At 45.2% G+C, this 19355-nt stretch overlaps 1 protein-coding gene across 3 annotated transcripts in view; it reads right to left on the bottom strand.

Annotated features, from left to right (window-relative positions):
• ACSBG1 (acyl-CoA synthetase bubblegum family member 1) overlaps nucleotides 1–19355 on the bottom strand; it is a 450391-nt gene that overhangs the window by 129285 nt on the left and 301751 nt on the right. For all 3 annotated transcript variants that reach the window (XM_069222050.1, XM_069222049.1, XM_069222051.1), the window contains exons 6-8: nucleotides 18278–18358; nucleotides 13003–13152; nucleotides 11817–11993 (exon numbers count right to left, since the gene is read on the bottom strand). In XM_069222050.1, the coding sequence (XP_069078151.1) occupies nucleotides 11817–11993; nucleotides 13003–13152; nucleotides 18278–18358 (408 nt within the window). The remainder of the gene's footprint in view (nucleotides 1–11816; nucleotides 11994–13002; nucleotides 13153–18277; nucleotides 18359–19355) is intronic.

The following is a 19355-nucleotide window of genomic DNA, read 5'->3' as shown; positions in this document are numbered from 1 at the left end:
ACTGACGCAACTGGGTCCGTCACGGGGTGAGTGATGCACTCTGGGCACCAGTTCCCCTCCAGAACCAGTGGAGACTGTCATCTACTACCTCTGTCCTTCACAGGATGAAGCACTCTGGGCACCAGTCCCCCTCCAGAACCAGTGGAGACTGTCATCCACTACCTCTGTCCTTTACAGGATGAAGCAATCTGGGCACCAGTCCCCCTCCTGAACCAGTGGAGAGATCCATCCACTAACTCTGTCCTTCACAGGATGAAGCACTATGGGCACAGTCACCCTCCAGAACCAGTGGAGACTGTTATCCACTTGAGAGACTGTGGCTTTGCACTCCCCAGAATATGGCAGTGGGCAAACCACCCACTGGAGAGACTTGAGAGACTGTGGCTTTGCACTCCCCAGGATAATGCAGTGGGCAAACCACCCACTGAAGAGACTTGAGAGACTGTGGCTTTGCACTCCCCAGGATAATGCAGTGGGCAAACCACCCACTTGTAGAGACTTGAGAGACTGTGGCTTTGCACTCCCCAGGATAATGCAGTGGGCAAACCACCCACTGGAGAGACTTGAGAGACTGTGGCTTTGCATTCCCCAGGATTGAACAGGATTGAACAGTGGGCATTGAGCCCACTCGTGGATCTGGCGTCGTGCACTCATCCGGCTGAGGTGCCCCACCTTCCCTTCCCCCTGAGGTGCCTGTTGTATTTCTATCTGATGCCCCTGCAGTGTTCTGTCTGTTTTGATCGGGTATCGAGTGTGGGCCTCGCCCATGCATTTTGGGCCCAGTGGTCCACGGACTATAAATGGTGCAATACCTGGACTTGTATTATTGGTGTATATATTTGTTTGTAGTGTATATATATTTTAGAGTACTGGATTTTAATATATTACAATGGTTACACTCATTTCCTTTTGTCTTTGCATTCTTCCGGGGGGTTTGGGGGGTGTAACTGTAATGTATCAACATGTATTAGTGTGCGTGTTGTAGTGGGTGAGGGTGGGGGTGTTGCGTGTGTGTGTCCCTGTTTTTTGCCTCCTCCCTCCCCTGTGTCGTAGGTGCAGTACTCACTGTGGTCTTCGCCGCCGGCGTTCGTGCTCCTGATAGAGAAGCAGGAACACTATCGCAGGTAGAATTTGGAGTTCTGGTTCCATGGTGTCCTTGTTCCTCGTGGGGTGTGTAGAGGTGAGCGTTTTCCCTTCGGAATTCCTGTTTCCGCCGTGTTTTTATCCGCGGTGAATCCGCCCCGGAAAAGGTGGTGGATAGGCCTGTCATAATAGTGTGGACGGTACATTGTCTCCCGCCTGTCTGTTGGCGGTGACCGCCAAGCTGTTTGTTTGTACCGCCGTGGCGGTCGGAGTGTTAAATTGGCTGTCTTTGTTGGCGGTTTCTGCCACGGTCGTAATTGCAATTGTTTTACCGCCGGCCTGCTGGCGGTCTTACCGCCGCTTTAACACCGTCCGCCAGGGTTGTAATGACCACCTAGGTCTCTTTGACACTTGGCGCACCCTTAACCCCACGGTGAGGGACTATACCTTCTCCCACTCTCATAGATTCTACTCAAGGATAGATTATATATTTATGAGTCGACCCCTTCAGCAGACTATCAGATCAGCAACTATCCACCCAATTTATTATATCTGACCATGCCCCGGTGGAGGTGGGTCTGGACTGGTCCATCTCGCACTCGAAATTCAGGCAGTGGTATTTCCCAAACATTTTAATCCGTGACCCAACGACCCGAGATGACTTGTGGAGAGCTATTAGAGAATTTTTCCCAAATAATAATGCGGCGGACACTATCCACCCCCATTAACTGGGATACGTTCAAGGCTGTCCTCAGGGGTACATGCATTTCATTAGCGACTTTGCTACAGCACTTAAAGTCCGAAGAAAGACAGGTTTTAGAAAGCAAACTGAAGGTAGCAGAACAGGCCCATAAACTCTCCCCTCCTTGGCAAGCCCAGAAGAAGGTGACTTCCATTAAAGGTAAATTGCAATCTATATACACAAATAGAGCAGAAATTGCATTGTTGAGACTTAAGAAAACTCATTATGGAAAGACCGCTGAGGGTATTTTGGGATTTGCCCTGGCCTGGCGGGCGGCCGCCAAAAGGCCGCCCGCCAGCCCAGGGCAAATCAACCTTCCCACGAGGACGCCGGCTCAGAATTGAGCCGGCGTAGTGGGAAGGTGCGACGGGTGCAATGGCACCCGTCGCGTATTTCAGTGTCTGCATTGCAGACACTGAAATACTTTGTGGGGCCCTCTTACGGGGGCCCCTGCAGTGCCCATGCCATTGGCATGGGCACTGCAGGGGCCACCAGGGGCCCCGCGGCACCCCCTACCGCCATCCTGTTCCTGGCGGGAGACCCGCCAGGAACAGGATGGCGGTAGGGGGTGTCAGAGACCGCCGGTTTCCCGCATCTGACCGCGGCCGAACCGCTGCGGTCAGAATGCCCTGCGGGGCACCGCCGGTCTGTCGGCGGTGCTCCCGCCGACCCTGGCCCCGCCGGTCAGAGACCGCCGGGGTCAGAATGACCCCCTATGTAGCTTAAGTGCATAATGAGTCAGGGGAACACTATGCAGACGAACTCTTAGGGATTTCTATACCCGACTATACCAATCAGATAGGCCGAACACCCTCGCTCAAGAGAGTTACCTACAACACACAAACCATCCACAGGTGTCCCGAGATACCAGTGACTTCCTGACGGCCCCGTTCACAAAAGACGAAGTACAGGCGGCTGTCGACTCTCTTCCCCTACAATGAGCACTGGGTCCTGATGGGTACACTGCGCATTTCTACAAATCCTTTAGTGCGAACTAACACAACACCTTACTGACTTGTTCAATTATGTACGAACGGAGCATACACTATCCCCCACTATAGGAGAAGCCCTGATTACACTTATTCCCAAGGCAGGGATTTACCCTTGGCTTTGTGCCTCCTATAGGCCTATCGCCCTACTCAATCTCGACGCAAATTATATTCCAAAATCCTAGCCAGGAGATTCGAGGAGGTGTTGGCGGATCTGATTCATCCTGACCAATCGAGCTTCATTAAGGGCCGGCAAACGCACGACAATTTGAGATGAGTCATTCATCTGATGGAATAAGTGACAAAGAAACAGGTACCGGCACTGCTACTGGCGCTAAATGGCAAAAAAGTTTTGACAGGGTGGAGTGGTCCTTCCTGGTAGCGACTCTGCGGCGGGTTGGGTTCGGGGACCAGTTTATAGCAATGGTGATGAGCAACTATTCTTGTACCCGGTCGCGAATACTGGTAAACGGGGTGGTATCTGAAATTTTTGACTTGTCACGGGGAACGAGGCAGGGCTGTCCTCTTTCCCCATTGCTTTTTGCACTTAGTGCAGAACCTCTGTCTGCAAGGATAAGGGCCCGTCCAGATTTTACGGGAATCCGGTTTGGCCCCGACCAACATAAAATCTCATTGTTTGTAGACAATATTTTGCTCTTTGTTACTGAACCGCGCACAACCCTCCCGACAGTCCAGGAGCAGCTTGCTCTTTATGAGCAGGTGGCAGGCTTTAAGGTGAACAAAGGGAAATCATATATCCTCAATTTGACAAACCCACTTCTGAGATGGGGACATCGTGTCCACGTCTCCATTTGTTTGGGCCAAAGAAGACCTGGGTGTCTAACTCACCCCTAGGGTCACTGACCTGTTTAGAGCCAACTTTCCGCCCCTCCTTAGGACCCGGCGAGCAGACTTTAAAAGATGGTTGTGGCTTTGGCTTACTTGGCTGGGTCATATCAACACCATCAAGATGACGGTACTCCCACGATTCCTATATCTTATATCGACATTCCTAAAGACTTTTTTATAGAGACCCGTAGAATGATCACCCGGTTCATATGACAAGGTACTAGAGCTAGGCTTTCCAATAAATTGCTTATGTGCTCCAGAGACAGGGGCGGTTTGGCTCTCCCAGATCTCCTCATGTTTTATAGAGCGGCCCAACTCCGTATCATCGCTGAGTGGTCAGTCCGAGAGTCGGACGAGTTGTGGCTACACATGGACAGGGCAATAACGGGACGGACATTATAGGACGTACTGTGGAAACCCAAAGGGGAACAACCAAAGAATGCATACCTCAGTACCCCTACCGCTACCACCCTTAAGGTGTTGGACACAGTGACAAGAGCCTATGAGATTAGATGAGATTACAACTTTTCCCTCACCGCATACCCCCATTCATTATAATATGCCCTTCCTTCCTGGAGTGACCCCAGGACCATTTGATAGATGGAGGGAGGGAGGATGTCTGCCGATCGAAGATTTGTATCATGGGGAACATATACGTACGTTTGAAAACTGTTGTAGGTGCTTTCAGCTACCCCAATCTGAACACTTCCATTACACTCAATTAATACATTGGGTTACTCAGCCTCACAAGCGAATCGCAGCCACCAGGGATCTTCTTCCCATTGAGAAGTTTGTCCAGCAGGGAGGGGTGGCGAGGTGTAGTATGTCTACACTGCACAAACTACTGACTTCGCGGCAATGGCCGTATGCCCCACGGCATATTCCATTTTTTGGAGCAGGTGCTCGGCTTTACGGTGGAGGAGGGTCTTTACGGTGGAGGCACCAACTGTTTCACGCTATAGCTAAATACAACCGTTCAATGGGGGCTAGAGAAGCACACTATAAGATACTATACAATTGGTACCTCTACCCAGAAAAACTTTGAAAAAGATATCCCCAGGTATCCGACAGCTGTGTTGCTATCCGCCCTTGCTGGGAGGAAATCTTGTCACATCTAAAAGAGATTCTGGGCTACCCCATACCGACATCTCCGGTACATATTTTGCAGGGCCTGCGCGCCCCGAACTGCAACATTAAACTCTTGGAGACCGCTCCATTATGTGGCTAGCATTGGGGGCTGCGAAGACGGCATTAGCGTCATTCTGGAAAAAAACGGACCCACCTCCAATAGCATTGTGGTATAGTAGACTGTGGCACGGCCTCGCCATGGAACATTTAACAGATAAAATGGACAAATCCAGAAGAAGCTTTGACTACATTTGGGATCCCCCGGAGCAGTTCCTCTCCATGGGCCTACCTCTTACAGCCTGTAGCCCATGCCTCAGGGCTCTGCATCTTTTCCATGTGTAGGAGCCGGTAACACTCTGAGGGGAGCGGGGTATGGCTGGGTGTGAGGCACTGGGCGATAGTGAGACGACTCCCTGGCTGCTGTATTTTCGGACCTCGTTGACCGCGCTGAGAGGGATAGGACACATAGGCCCTCATTCCAACCCTGGCGGTCATGGACCTCCAGGGTGGAGGGACACGAAAGCACCGCCAACAGGCTGGCGGTGCTTCCAGGGCCATTCTGACCGCGGCGGTAAAGCCGCAGTTAGAAAAGGGGATCCGGCGGTTTCCCGCCGGATTTCCCCTGGCCCGGAGAATCCTCCTTGGCGGCGCTGCTTGCAGCGCTGCCATGGGGATTCCGACCCCCTTCCCGCCAGCCTGTTTCTAGCGGTTTACCCCGCCAGAAACAGGATGGCGGGAACGCAGGGGCAGTGCAGTGCTCCTCTGTCCTATACATGTAAGAGGGAGACTCCAGCCAGATGACCACTGCTGTATGCTAATTGCTGAACGCTTCACTACAGCTGCTTCTGTAGACTACAGGCCTCTTGCTCAGGTATGAGGGATGATGTCTTCCCAGGGGAACCTGAAGGGAGGAACTAGAGCTTAGCATGCTGTGCTCTACCATAGCCTAGGTAGGAATTATTTTAATGATTCTAGTGACAATATGGTAGTGTTATTTTTATGCTTTACTCTGCTTGTCACAATTTTAATCCTGTCATGCTTCATCGTCCTGGTTATTGCAGTACATGCTTTATTATCTAAGATGCAGTTGTTTCATTAAACTCTTATTGAAAGATATACTGCCTCTGATTGAAGTGAAGTACTGGGAAATCTATGTATACTACACAAGGACCACCCTGATTGCCCACAAGAACCAGATGAAGTGTAATAAGTGCAATAAGTCAAACAAATGTCCAGTGGTACTTTTTCACCAACATATCTACTTGCTTTGAAAGCATGCAAACTCAATTAGTACCTTGTATTATACCCAATGTTATTGAAAAAGGGTAAAGGACACAATGGTCCTCATTACGACCCTGGCGGTCCGAAGACTGCCAGGGCTGATGTGGTGGTGTCATTGCCGACGGTGAACCGCCAAATTAGGAATTTGGCGGTTTAGCCGAAACCAACCCGCCTAGCCTCCACCGGTCCCTCCACATTACAGTGTTCCGCCGGGGTGGAGGTGAGCACCTCCAGCACGGCAGATGGCGTGATACCGCTAGTGGTATCATGAGGCGGTAGACCAACAGAATTTTCCCGGTCATAAGCATTCCTGTCGCCAGGATACATCGCACACACGTCCACATACCTGCACACATGCACTCACGCACTTCTACACAAAAACACCCCCCCACTCACCCACACAAACGTGACATACACACCCATTCACACTGACAAACACCTCATACATGCACGCATTTACTCTCCCCTCCCTCCCCAACGCATACATACATTCACGCCTCCCTTACCCCTCACACAAGCACGCACCCCCTCTCACTCACACAAACATGCACCCCCAACCCCGTCCACTTACATACACATGCACTCACCCCTTCCATCCACTCAATCTCACTCACGCACTCAATCGATCACACCCGCACACACACACTCAGGCACTCACCCCCATCCACAAACACTCACACACACCCCCACCCCATCCACAAACACTCAACCCCTCACCCCGTCCACAATCACTCACCCCACCTCACCCGGTCCACAATCACCCACACACGCAGACATGCACCCACAAAACACCTTCCTCCCCCCGCATTCACAACATTCACACACGCACTCACACGCTCATACACGCACCCTCCCGTGTCCGATGATCCACTTACCTCGTCCGTCGAGTAGTGATGAGAGCCAATATCTTGTATGATGATTGTTTTCACATCTTTAGTATAAGATACAAGATATTGTGTCCTGTACCTTTTTTGGGTATGATACAAGTTAGTAATTGAGTTTTCCCACTTCCAAAGCAAAAGTAGTATTGGTGAACATTTGTTTGGTTTATTACTTTAGGGGACTAAGGCAGTTTCCCCAGCAAGTTTGCCTTAGTTTTAACAGTAGATATGTTCATTCAGTTCAACGAATGAGGCATTGGAAGGCATACTCAGACACCCTCAACTTGCATCCACAAACTGGAAGGAGATGGATTTAGCACAGTAAGTGCACTGATGGTGCATAAAAGTCACTTTTTTTAGCTTTAAGTAGCTAGGGACGGAAGGCATTAGTATAGGTTCACTTGGCAATTATTCAGGATTAGTCAGGACTCTGATGAGGATCGAGAGATGAACGGGTCATAAAATCTTACAGTAGGTGTGCTTTTACAGGTATAGGTCATAAGTAGAAGGCAGATATTAAAGGTAATATAGATACACATGCCATGACTTCATCTTCACCTACGTATTCAAACCTATTGGCGCTGCACTAGCCCCGATACCAAATTACTATGGCACGTATGGGTAAATGCTTGATCTGCTTGCCCTGCTAATCCTCTGTCAGAAATTAGTAGATTTTCAGTTTGTTGTATAATAAGTGCATTACAGTCACAGCACTGCACATAATGGTGGATGAAACATATAGTACGTTCTCACGGTCTCCCCTTTGTGTCTAAAACTACAGTTCTTCATAGTTTATGACATTCTCTTTAGGGAACTTTGTCAGTTTTCCTCTGCATGTTTGCCTTAGTTTCAAAGGTAGATATGCTCACTCAGTTTGAGAAATGACGTCTCAGAGGCATGTTCAGACACCCCCAACTTGCATCTACAAATTGGAAGGATATGGATTTTTCACAGTGAGTTTGCTAAAGATGCATGTAAGACATGTCATCCTGAGCCCCACGTGGCTGACATGGGAGCCATTAGTAAGGGTTCACTTGGCAGGCATTTGGTAATATTCAGGGAGAAGGAGGCCTTGATATGGCGTTATGGCTCACCTTCAGAAGTTTTGGTTTTAATATTCAGATACTTTAATAAATATTTGTGCTTTAAAGCCATTGTTTCTGGAGGTGCTAAAACCACCCAGTGTAAGTATTGGATTCACTTAAAAAAATTAGAACCAGATTTATACCTGTGACAGTAAGATGCCTCTTACTAGGAATTTGTTTTCTCATTATGGGTAGCTATGGATTTTGGGCCCTAGCTCAGCTGGCACCTAGGCTAATTTGCACATTTAAAAAAACTAGACAACCAGGGGAGTCCAGGGGTGCATTATTTGTGTGGCTCTCACAAGGTAATATTACCCAGAAGTCCTTGCAAACATCAACAGTTGGTAGGAAACATACATTTTCATCACATTTGTGTGAGGAAAAGACATGGAATCTGTGTGAAGCCACAGATTTCCTACCACCTTGAGTTCCCACATGTCTCTTCAATAAGAACGGTACCCCAGTTGTATGGGCGGCCCAAGAGAAAAGGACACAAAAGTCCCTAAATCTCTATATTGAGAGATGAGTAATAGGGGTAGGCATTTGGGGCTGCTCTGTGGCGCCAACTATGTAAACCTGGGAACCACAGATTTTTGGAAACTAGACAACCAAGGGAGCCCGGGGAGGGGTTCATTGCGTGGATAGCACAAGGTTTTCTTGCCCACAATCAGAACATCCTTTTTAAGTTCAGTAACCCGATATATGCTTGGCACATGTGAATTCTTTGTTTCAAATGCATAAACTCTTTGTGTTTAATGGTTTTATTTAATTCTAAAAAAAATTACGTTGTCTTCAGGTCAATCCTGGCTTTTCAGCCAACATCCCTATACATGTTGGGACTTTTACTAAATAAATGTGAAAACGAGAAGTTCCAAAATGGTAGGTGTTTTGTGAAATGGGCCAAAATGGTAGGTGCTTTGTGAAATGGCTGCACTAGACAGAAAACATCATGTTGGACCTGACATCCTGGGGGTGGTTTTCCCCAGTTTTTGCCTTACTGCTTTCTGTTTTTGCTGACTATGTTTTGCTTGCTTTAGTACTCTGCACACGTTAGCACTGCTAACCAGAGCTAAAGTGCTTGTGCTCTTTCCTTAAAACATGATAGAGTCGGCATACACCCAATTGGCACATTTAATTTACTTGTAAGTCCCTAGTAAAGTGGCACTGCCTGTAGCCAGGGCATGTAAATTAAATGCTACTAATGGGTCTGTAGCACTGTTGTGCCATCCACTTAAGTAACCCTTTAAACATGTCACAAGCCTGCCTTTGCAGACTGTAGGTGCAGTTTTAAACTGATATTTCGACTTGAAAAAATAAACATCTTGCCAGGTCCAAATCTTCCTTTTTAATACATATAAGTCACCCCTAGGACAGGCGCTGAATAGCCCAGAGGGCAGGGTGCAGTGTATTTAAAAGGTAGGAATTTTAAGTTTTACATTTCCTGGTAATTAAAAACTCCTAAACTCGTTTTTTACTACTGCAAAGCATACCTCTCCCGTAGGATAAATTGGAAGTGCCTTATTACATTTAATAAACTGTAACTTTCCAATTAAAAGCAGGAAGACACTTTGGGGGTCATTCTGACCCTGGCGGTAATTACCGCCATGGCGGAGGTCGGCGGTAGCACCGCCAACAGGCTGGCGGTGCACCGCTGGGCATTCTGACCGCGGCGGTTCAGCCGCGGCCAGAAACGGAAAGTCGGCGGTGTACCGCCGACTTCCCGCTGCCCTTGAGAATCCTCCATGGCGGCGGAGCGCGCTCCGCCGCCATGGGGATTCTGACACCCCCTACCGCCATCCGGTTCCTGGCGGTTCTCCCGCCAGGAACAGGATGGCGGTAGGGGGTGCCGCGGGGCCCCTGGGGGCCCCTGCAGTGCCCATGCCAATGGCATGGGCACTGCAGGGGCCCCCGTAAGAGGGCCCCACGAAGAATTTCAGTGTCTGCTTTGCAGGCACTGAAATTCGCGACGGGTGCAACTGCACCCGTCGCACCTTCCACTCCGCCGGCTCCATTCTGAGCCGGCGTCCTCGTGGGAAGGGTGTTTCCCGCTGGGCTGGCGGGCGGACTTTCGGCGGTCGCCCGCCGGCCCAGTGGGAAAGCCAGAATGACTGCCGCGGTCTTTCGGCGGGAACCGCTTGGCGGGCGGCGACCGCCGTCCGCCACGGTCAGAATCACCCCCTTTGAGTTTAGTGCCTACAAAATGTTAATTAAAAGCCCTCCTTAATGGTAAAATTAGATTTTAATTACATTTCTGAAAATGACTCTTTTAAAAAGATGGCATTTTCTTGCCCTATCCATTTGGTATCTGCAGCCTGATCCTGGGTTACATGACTAGGTGCAGCTGGCAGATGATCTTTGTGTATTGCTCCCAGACCATGAGACAAAGGGAAGATAGGTGTTGGCAGGATGGGCCACACAGAGTTAACGAGGGGGAGAAGCTGTCACCTACCACACTTGCACTTCACATAGGCTCTACCTGAGCACTCCTACAAAGGGCTTGACATGGGTCTAATGTGAACCTAGACAGGCTGGGGCCAGGACAGGGAGGAAGAAGGTGCCTGACACCTCAGGGATTGGAAACCTCTGTAGACTTCCTCCAATTCAAAGTGGGCACCAAGTATAAATGTTGGACCTCAGACTCCAACTCTTTAGTACACTTTGGATCTGTGGACCCCGCAGGAAGAAGGAATGTTGTGCTTCTGAAAGGGCTACCACTCTGCTGGACTGCTGCTCTGAAAGACTGCTGTCCTACTGCCCCTTGCCTGGGTGAAAAGGACTGGCCCTGCATCAGTTGAGCCCAGGATCGGTAGAGTGACTCCAAGGGCTAGCTCGCCGGCCTCCCGACTAGAGCTTCAGGGACAGAAAACTCCAACAACCTTGAAGCCAGCACCTGGACTCTGCCATCTGTGCGTCAAACTCTACCAAGTGGTGCCATCCCAGTTCTGGACCCCTGGAAGTGGACTTTCCTGGTGCAGGGACTCTGCAATTGTCCTTGCAGCCTGCAGCCTCATTGGAACTGCCATTGTGTGACGCTTCCTCAATGCAGGACCTTGTATCGCAAGCTCCTTCATTAACAATATCCTTGACCATGAGGCAGGATCTCACATTGCAACTTTGCAGCCCCTCGTAACTGGCGCTGACTGGTGCATCTGTGGCCTGGACTTCGCACTGCCTTGGCTGCGCAGTGTATCCATGACACGGAGCACTACAACTATTCGCAATCAGGATTTAAGGTACTGTTAATCAGTGGGCCTAATTGGGTCCCTGTAGCAAGCCAGCGCTCCATCACCTGCAGCCTAAACTTGTAACTTTGTCCCGTCTAGCACAACCTTATGTCCACAGTTGGCACTTTGTGCTGTTTGGCACTATTTTCACTTATTTATTTAAAACAGAATATCTCCAGCTCTATTGATTGGATTTTTGTTATTTTAGACTTGTTTTATTTATTAAAATTCACTCTACTTTATTTTTCTAATTTGGAATGGGATGTTTTTTGTGTTGTGTTTCCACTTTATTATTGTTTGAAGTGCTGCATAAATACTTTACACATTGCCTCCAAGTTAAGCCTAACTGCTCTGTGCCAAACTACCGGAGGGCTGAGCAAAGGTTAATTTGGGAGTTGTTTGTGGTTTCACCCTGACAAGGATTGTGGTTGCTGGTTCAGTAGGGCATTAAACTCCCTCAACGAGTAACCTAAATTCTTTCATCAACTCTTATTATGTGTATTTCAGCGACTACACAACCCCACACACACCTAGGCACACTTGTACCGCCATACCTTCAGTGCATCTGGATCTGCGAAGTAAACCAATTCTCCCCATTTAATTCCGGTCCAGAGGTCGTACATCTGAGCAGCGATGTGGCTCAGAGGGAGGTAACTGACTATAGTCTCCTGCTGAACTTCTGCTGGCATCATATTTCCAGCTCTGCTGGCATGAGCTGCTGTCCAGGTGATCTGTAGGAGAAATATGGCGTACATTTTAGAATGTGGCTAACAGAGGGCACCATAGCTATTGTGACATACTTTCTCCCTGGGCTTTTGAAGTCCTTCACCCTTGGGTCACACGCTACACAATCATTATGATATAAGTGGTCTCTCTGTAATAAACGAGTCCGAAAAAAACGTATTTTTTGTGAGATGGAGATTGTATTACTTTTATAGTGGATGATAAGAAAGTACACCAGTAGGCAACAACAACTCTTTGATGCTTGCACTAGAACTGGACAAATTATAATTCTGGTCAACCCCCAGGTGTGTGTTTTGTATGTATATATGTATATATATATATATATATATATATATATATATATATATATATATATATATATATATATATATACATATATATATATATATATATATATATATATATATATATATATATATATATATATGGTCTTTTCCCGTCTTTAATTTTATTTATATATATATCAATGTCAATGTCATGTTATAAGGGTTCAGGTAAGGCTACTTTGAGGAGATAGTAGCTTCAAGATAAGTGGGAGGAAGCGAGAGGAAAGGCCGAGAAAGTTTCCACTCCTGAATGAATTGTTCTGCTTCTCATACCTCTTTGTGGATTCAGGGATGGAGAGTCAAGGGAAGGTGGGTGCTTGTCAGGTGTTGTACAGTCCTAAGAAGCAGTGGCCTTATTCCATTGTCTAGTGTTTCTGGTGGTTGTTTTGCCTTCTTTTGCCTGTATGCTAGGATCACTATGGCAGAGACCCATGTTCCCATATAGCCAACTCCATTACATACACTGTATAGGTCTATAAATGTAATCAGTTGAGTATAGCAACAAGCAGAGCACATGCAAGCTAGATGGCCCTTCATTGATGTCACATTACACCCTGATGCACAGTAGTTCAATGACTATGTCTCTGTATCAATTTAATTCAGTCCAGCATCTCCCCCAGGTAGATGCCTTCATTAACCATTTCAAACTAAAAGTGTGCATTGAACATACATTGTCATGGCTGAGCATCACTCCTTTGGGCTCCCCGGTGGTTCCTGAGGTGTATATTAACACGCAGCATTCATTCGGCTTCTGGGACCTGACGATCTCTTCCAGTTTTGCATCAGGGATGGCACTCCCCAAATCCATAAACTCTTTCCACTAAAAAATAGGGAAAGGAAATTCTAGTCATCCTGAGTGAGATAAGGAACATCTAGATAACATGCAAACATGTCTTGTAACTTGAAGGTTCAGTACGAAGTCAATTAAAGCCAGGCAACAGAAATGTGTGACGAAGAAGTACTGGACCAAAGTGGCCATGCAGATTTACCTGCAAGAAATCAGGTGTGTTAAATTCTACAGATGGAGTGTCTCTTGTTGGATTGCAGCTGTTAATTATATCAAGAGTTATACATCCTGAGCACCACTAGTTATGAATGATGACCGTGCAGTCTAGTGTTACAGAGCTGATGCTGGGAGCCACAGCATCATTAGAATGTTGTCACTTGTTGGCATAATATGACCTGTAAATTATACTCTTTCCATATGCAGCTTCTACGCATGCCCACCAATTAGGCATTCCTTCTTTCTCAAACTTCTTTCCCGCTACAAGAGACCTCTCAAGGTATGTGTAAGCCATGCAATCAGTCAATCAATGAATGTGTTTAGGACAGGGTCACTCGAACGTTTTATTGATAATACTGCATGTAGCAATAGTGATCCATTTAAACAGTATTGCCACCCACTACGTAAATTTTTAGGTATAGCTAGATACAGCTTTAGCTGTGTGCCAGTGCTAATGTTAACAACACAGCAAAAGAAAAAATAACTAACCCGGGCTTGCCGAGAAGTCAGAAGGAATAGGTTACTCCAGATCTACTAAGATTTACAAAGCTGAACTCCTACTTTGCCCTGGAGTGGAAGGATTATTCGCCTGACATTGGCACCCTATGCTCAGTTGCAAACAAGGCATGGGGCCAGCTAGCATTTGTCTCGGAACCTCCTTCACACTTAGAAAGAGAGCGGTAGAACAATAAAAAACTCCCTGAAAAACATCTAAAGTTAATGGGAGTTGCTTGTGGAGTTCAACGGTGGCTACAGCAAAAAACCTACAAAGGCATGAAATTCTAAAAATAAGGTAATATACCTTATCACACTGAGACGATGGAACAATTTAGTCCACACAAATCAACAAAAGAGATGGTAAACTGTACAAATCACATAGGAAGCTCTGGCCATTTCACTTAAAGAAGAATAGCTCCTGTTAATAACCAGTCCACAAGGTCTCACAGTGGTCTGTTTAATCAAATTAAATAACAGATCTAGAAGTGTGCCAGGATGAAATGTACATTTACCTGCACAATCACTAAATCTAAAATATGTATAGATGTGGCATCAGTTATTGTGAGATCACATCTTAGTATGTGATGCAGTTTGCAAAAGTGGTTCTCAAGAGTTGGAAGTATTGGAAGAAAGTGGTAAAGAAACCCAAGAGATTCAAAAGTGTGTTACACATTTAGGTTGTCCAACAAGAAGTATTGTCCAAATTTCTGCTAATGCAGGTACATCTCTATGTGTGGGAGCTGGTTCTTTGCCTCAAATCTGATCACACCACACTGTAATAACAGGTTAATAAAATCAAATCACAACAGTTCTTTCAACAAGATTCTCTGATTTGTGACCTGAATGTTCCCTTTGCTAGACACCGGCAGTATGAAATGGTAACCGCGCACACGTGTGTGTGTGTGTGAGTATGTGTGTGTGTGTGTCCTCCTAAACGTCAATTGAAATGTGGTCGCACATATCTCTCAGTATTCTGATCTGATTACCGCAGTGCAGAGGACATGGTTTTCACACAGTCACTGGTTCCTGATAAACATGACATATACAAATGTGTGTGCACAACTTCTTTCTGCCAGGCTGGCTGTTTAGGTTTGCAGATTGACATGCAAATTCTTCTTTTCAAGTCATTTTAATAATTTGATACCGAAAACGTGTTTCAAAACACAAAGTTTCTCACTATTCTTTGTTTCTATTGTGCATATCTATCTATCTATCTATCTATCTATCTATCTATCTATCTATCTATCTATCTATCTATCTATCTATCTATCTATCTATCTATCTATCCATCCATCTACCTACCTACCTGTCTGTCTGTCTAATCTATAGATTTTTCATTTGGATAAGCCTTCTTATTGAATGTTTGCCAGTGGTTTCAAAGCTGCCTTTGGATGTACATAAATTCTGGGTTTTGGGGGTTGGTTTTGGGACCATCTCACCTCTGCCAGGGGATCGGGGATGCTACCCTTAAACCCCCTTTGGCTCTTTTTAATCTATTTTTTAGGACTCAAGAATGGAATAAGAGATTACTGCATGGCGGCATCAACAGATTTTTGTTTGTGTGGCCAGCCAGCCAACAAGCTTCAGGACTGAGAGGCTGGCTTTCGATTTTTACAGAACCGAAATGATTGTCGATAAACAAAGCTTCTAGATTCAATCAGTATTGAAAGTTTTTTAAATTTTTGGGCTTGCAGGAGGTATGAGAATCCAAATTTGTTGACCTTCTCTGATTAATGCTCCAGATATCTCTAGAATTTAACCTCTTTGTTCATGGACCAGAACACTTTTTAACTGCTATTTTTTTCAGACCTGCAGAACCAAACTAACTAAAGGCACTTCTTTGAGTGATATTCTAATTACATGCCAAGTTCAGTGTAATTCTGTTCAGGTTTTTTTTCTGTATCAAGAAAAGATTTCATGGAAGGTAAAATGAGAAATCTGGGGGACCTCCCATTTTTTTGGCCCTAGCCTAACAGATCTGCTGAGAAACACCATATAAACGTACTTTTGTTTTTGAAAGTTACCTGCAGTATCAAAGTTATTAAGAAAATAAAACATGGCTCATTTTCAATGGAAACTCTGGTCTTACCATAATTACACAGGCACTGCAGCTCCATATCTATCTATCTATCTATCTATCTATCTATCTATCTATCTATCTATCTATCTATCTATCTATCTATCTATCTATCTATCTATCTATCTATCTATCTATCCATCCATCCATCTATCAATCTATCTATCTATCTATCTATCTATCTATCTATCTATCTATCTATCTATCTATCTATCTGTCTATCTATCTCTCTCTCTCTCTATCTATCTATCTGTCTCTCTTTCCCTCTCTTTCATTCTCTCTCTCTCTCTCTCTCTCTCTCTCTCTCTCTCTCTCTCTCTCTCTCTCTCTCTATATATATATATATATATATATATATATACTGGCTAACCTTCTTCTGAATAACCATATTCTACTCTTTCACAAGAAGCACACATGCATCCAAAGTAGGTCACTTCAGTGCTAGGGAATGCTATGGCAATGTGTACTTTTTGAGACCAACACTATTTTTGTTTTGAGACAATTTTTATATATTGTCGAGGGCCTGGCAGCTCCCACAACAAACCTTTTACAATATCCATGTATAAATTATGTATCTACCTATATGTGTGCATGTGTGTGTCTGTGTGTGTGTCAGTGTGTAAATACACATGTACACATTTCCCTTGGATCTTCCGCAGCATATTCCACAGCATACAGCAAAGGCAGTAAATCAGCCATTTTAGCTATTGTTTCTCTTAGACTATGATGGATGTTTTCCTGATCACCTGTACAAATCCTCCTAAAAAGATGTGCACAATGGCCCTAAGTTAGGTGAGCCAACACTCTATTTTTTCAGCACTTTTTCCCTTTTAAGTCATTTATGTACTTTTAATTCCTCTTTGTAAGTAAATAAGTAAAATCTTAGAGAGCGCATGAAGCCTCAAGGCATTTAAACTATGTCTTCTTGTCATAGTAATTCAAATCCCACTGTACCTTTTCTTTGTGACAATAAGAATGATATTTTACTGGGACATGATATGGTTATGTGGTGGAATGATTTCTTTTTTTCTCTTCTTTAAAATTTTGTGGGTGTCTTACAATAAAAAAAATACACCAGCTTGCCAAGGCCACACCTTTTGGCTAAGCCAAGTTCTCTTTACTTTACCATTACTTGTTGGGAACTGTGATTAATTTATCATCATCAGATTTTGAGCCAAAGCAAAAGAGTGAAATGCAGAAAATTGATAACGATGAAGGAAAAAAGATAGGAGAACAGTGACCAAGTCAGATGCAAAAAGAAGAAGCAAGTGGTGGATCCAAGACTAGACATCCTTGATATTTAGCAAACTTGGCATTGGGAAGCAGGCTCTGAAGTTTAAGCACCGCATACCCTAATCCAATGCATCTGCAATATCACAAACTCAGATTATCCAGGGACATTTTCATGTCTTGGGAAATTCGTAGGCGTTCCCTAATTCAGCAGCTACTAGAGGAGATCTGCAGCTGACAGCAGAGCCAGACTGGCCTTTTATTCCACCTGGCATTTCACCGGCAAGCTGGAGACTGGTTTTGAAAGCCCAAGGCTTCTCCTGGTGCCTGTGTCACTTGCTCAGGTCTCAAGACAGAGAGAAAAAAAGGTAGGGAGGGTGTAGAGATAAAACAATCAAAGGGAGAAGAGAGACAGCAGAGGAGATAGAGAGACTGGATGGATGGAAAGGGGAGAAACTGCACACGGAGACAAAGTGAGTGGGCTGGTTTAGCATTTTTGCCAGGGCTGCTTTTGGCTCCCCGGTCTGGCCCTGATTGACATATCTTAAGTGATCGCTCAGCACCACTCTGCTCATCTTCCAGAATCCCTCAAAGCAGCCCCACACCAAGACTGAATTCATAGCATGGCGGTGCTTCTTTACTTACCGTATACAAATAGCATGGCGGTGCTTCTTTACTTACCGCATACAAATAGTATGGCGGTGCTTTTTTACTTATCGGATACAAATAGCATGGCGGTGCTTCTTTACTTACTGTATACAAATAGCATGGCGGTGCTTCTTTACTTACTTTTTTACTTATCGGATACAAATAGCATGGCGGTGCTTCTTTACTTACTGTATACAAATAGCATGGCGGTGCTTCTTTACTTACTGTGCTTCTTTACTTACCGGATACAAATAGCATGGCGGTGCTTCTTTACTTACCGGATACAAATAGCATGGCGGTGCTTCTTACCGTATACAAATAGCATGGCGGTGCTTTTTTACTTACTGTATACAAATAGCATGGTGGTGCTTCTTTACTTACCGTATACAAATAATATGGTGGTGCTTTTTTACTTACCGGATACAAATAGCATGGCGGTGCTTCTTTACTTACTGTATACAAATAGCATGCCACTTCTTCTTTACTTACCGTATACAAATTGGGATGTTTCTCTGTCAGTGCACCTTTATACTGAACAACGGCTCTCAAATGAGGTAATCTGTTCCAAATCTGGGAAGAGAAGCAGATTAGGTTTTCATGAAAAGGAACTTGACATAACCAATACAACTACATGCAGGCTTGCATTTATTACATCTTTGCTGGGGTACTGTAATATTACTTTTAAATCATTACCTTGCGGTGTGATTAACATTCCACCTCTCACCGGGGCCGATACCGTTAATACCACTATGGCCACTAAATAGAACTATTTGCTGACTTTATTTGTAGTTACTTGGATGTTACCATTCATGAAAGGTGCTGTATAAAGGGGTTTCTCCAATTATAAAAACATATAAAACATTTTAATAGGCAAAGCATTCTGAAAGAGCCATGACCCTATTCTCTGTGCTACGTGAAAACCCTACAAGTTAAGTGTTAACGTGTAGGGTAATCTACAGGCCCCTACTGTTGACCCATTTTTCGATGCTTGCAACCTGTGTGAAGTAACCAAAGATGTATTTATGTAATTTTAAGCTTTACTATTTATTTTGGCCAATTGATAAACTTCTGCTAATTTGCATTTCGCAGGTCATAGTATTTAATAAAAAGATGTTGATTGGGGCCGACTGTTGATTACCTCACCAAACTTTGAGGAACACTGCCTACAAGCTGATACAATTTAACATAAAATCAACAAGTTCGACCCCGGCTCAGGTGAGATGCCACAGGTTCATGGAAAAAGATGCCAATTTTTTACCACATGGTATGGAGTTGGCCAAGTCTACAGCCATCTTAGGAAGAGATAGTGTGTCAGAGTCACAGAAAGACAAGTGATGAGAACACTGAAAGCCTGGTTACTAGGCCTCCTTCCACTCACCAGTAATGCCAAATAGCAATGAAGTGGAAGGTGGTGGGAGGGTTGAGAGTCATCAAGTGAATGCCAGAAGTACTGAAATAAATTATTTGAATGAGAGATCTCGTTACTGCACATGGAAGTCGAAAGAGAGATAAGGAAACTTAACTGTACACCGTAAATTGAACGCAATGATTTCCACCTTCACAGGGG

Source organism: Pleurodeles waltl, chromosome 3_1, assembly GCF_031143425.1.
Source record: "Pleurodeles waltl isolate 20211129_DDA chromosome 3_1, aPleWal1.hap1.20221129, whole genome shotgun sequence".
NCBI classification, from domain to species: Eukaryota; Metazoa; Chordata; class Amphibia; order Caudata; family Salamandridae; genus Pleurodeles; species Pleurodeles waltl.
The sequence above is the reverse complement of the archived record's forward strand: the minus strand, read 5'-3'. Positions and strand labels throughout refer to the sequence as shown.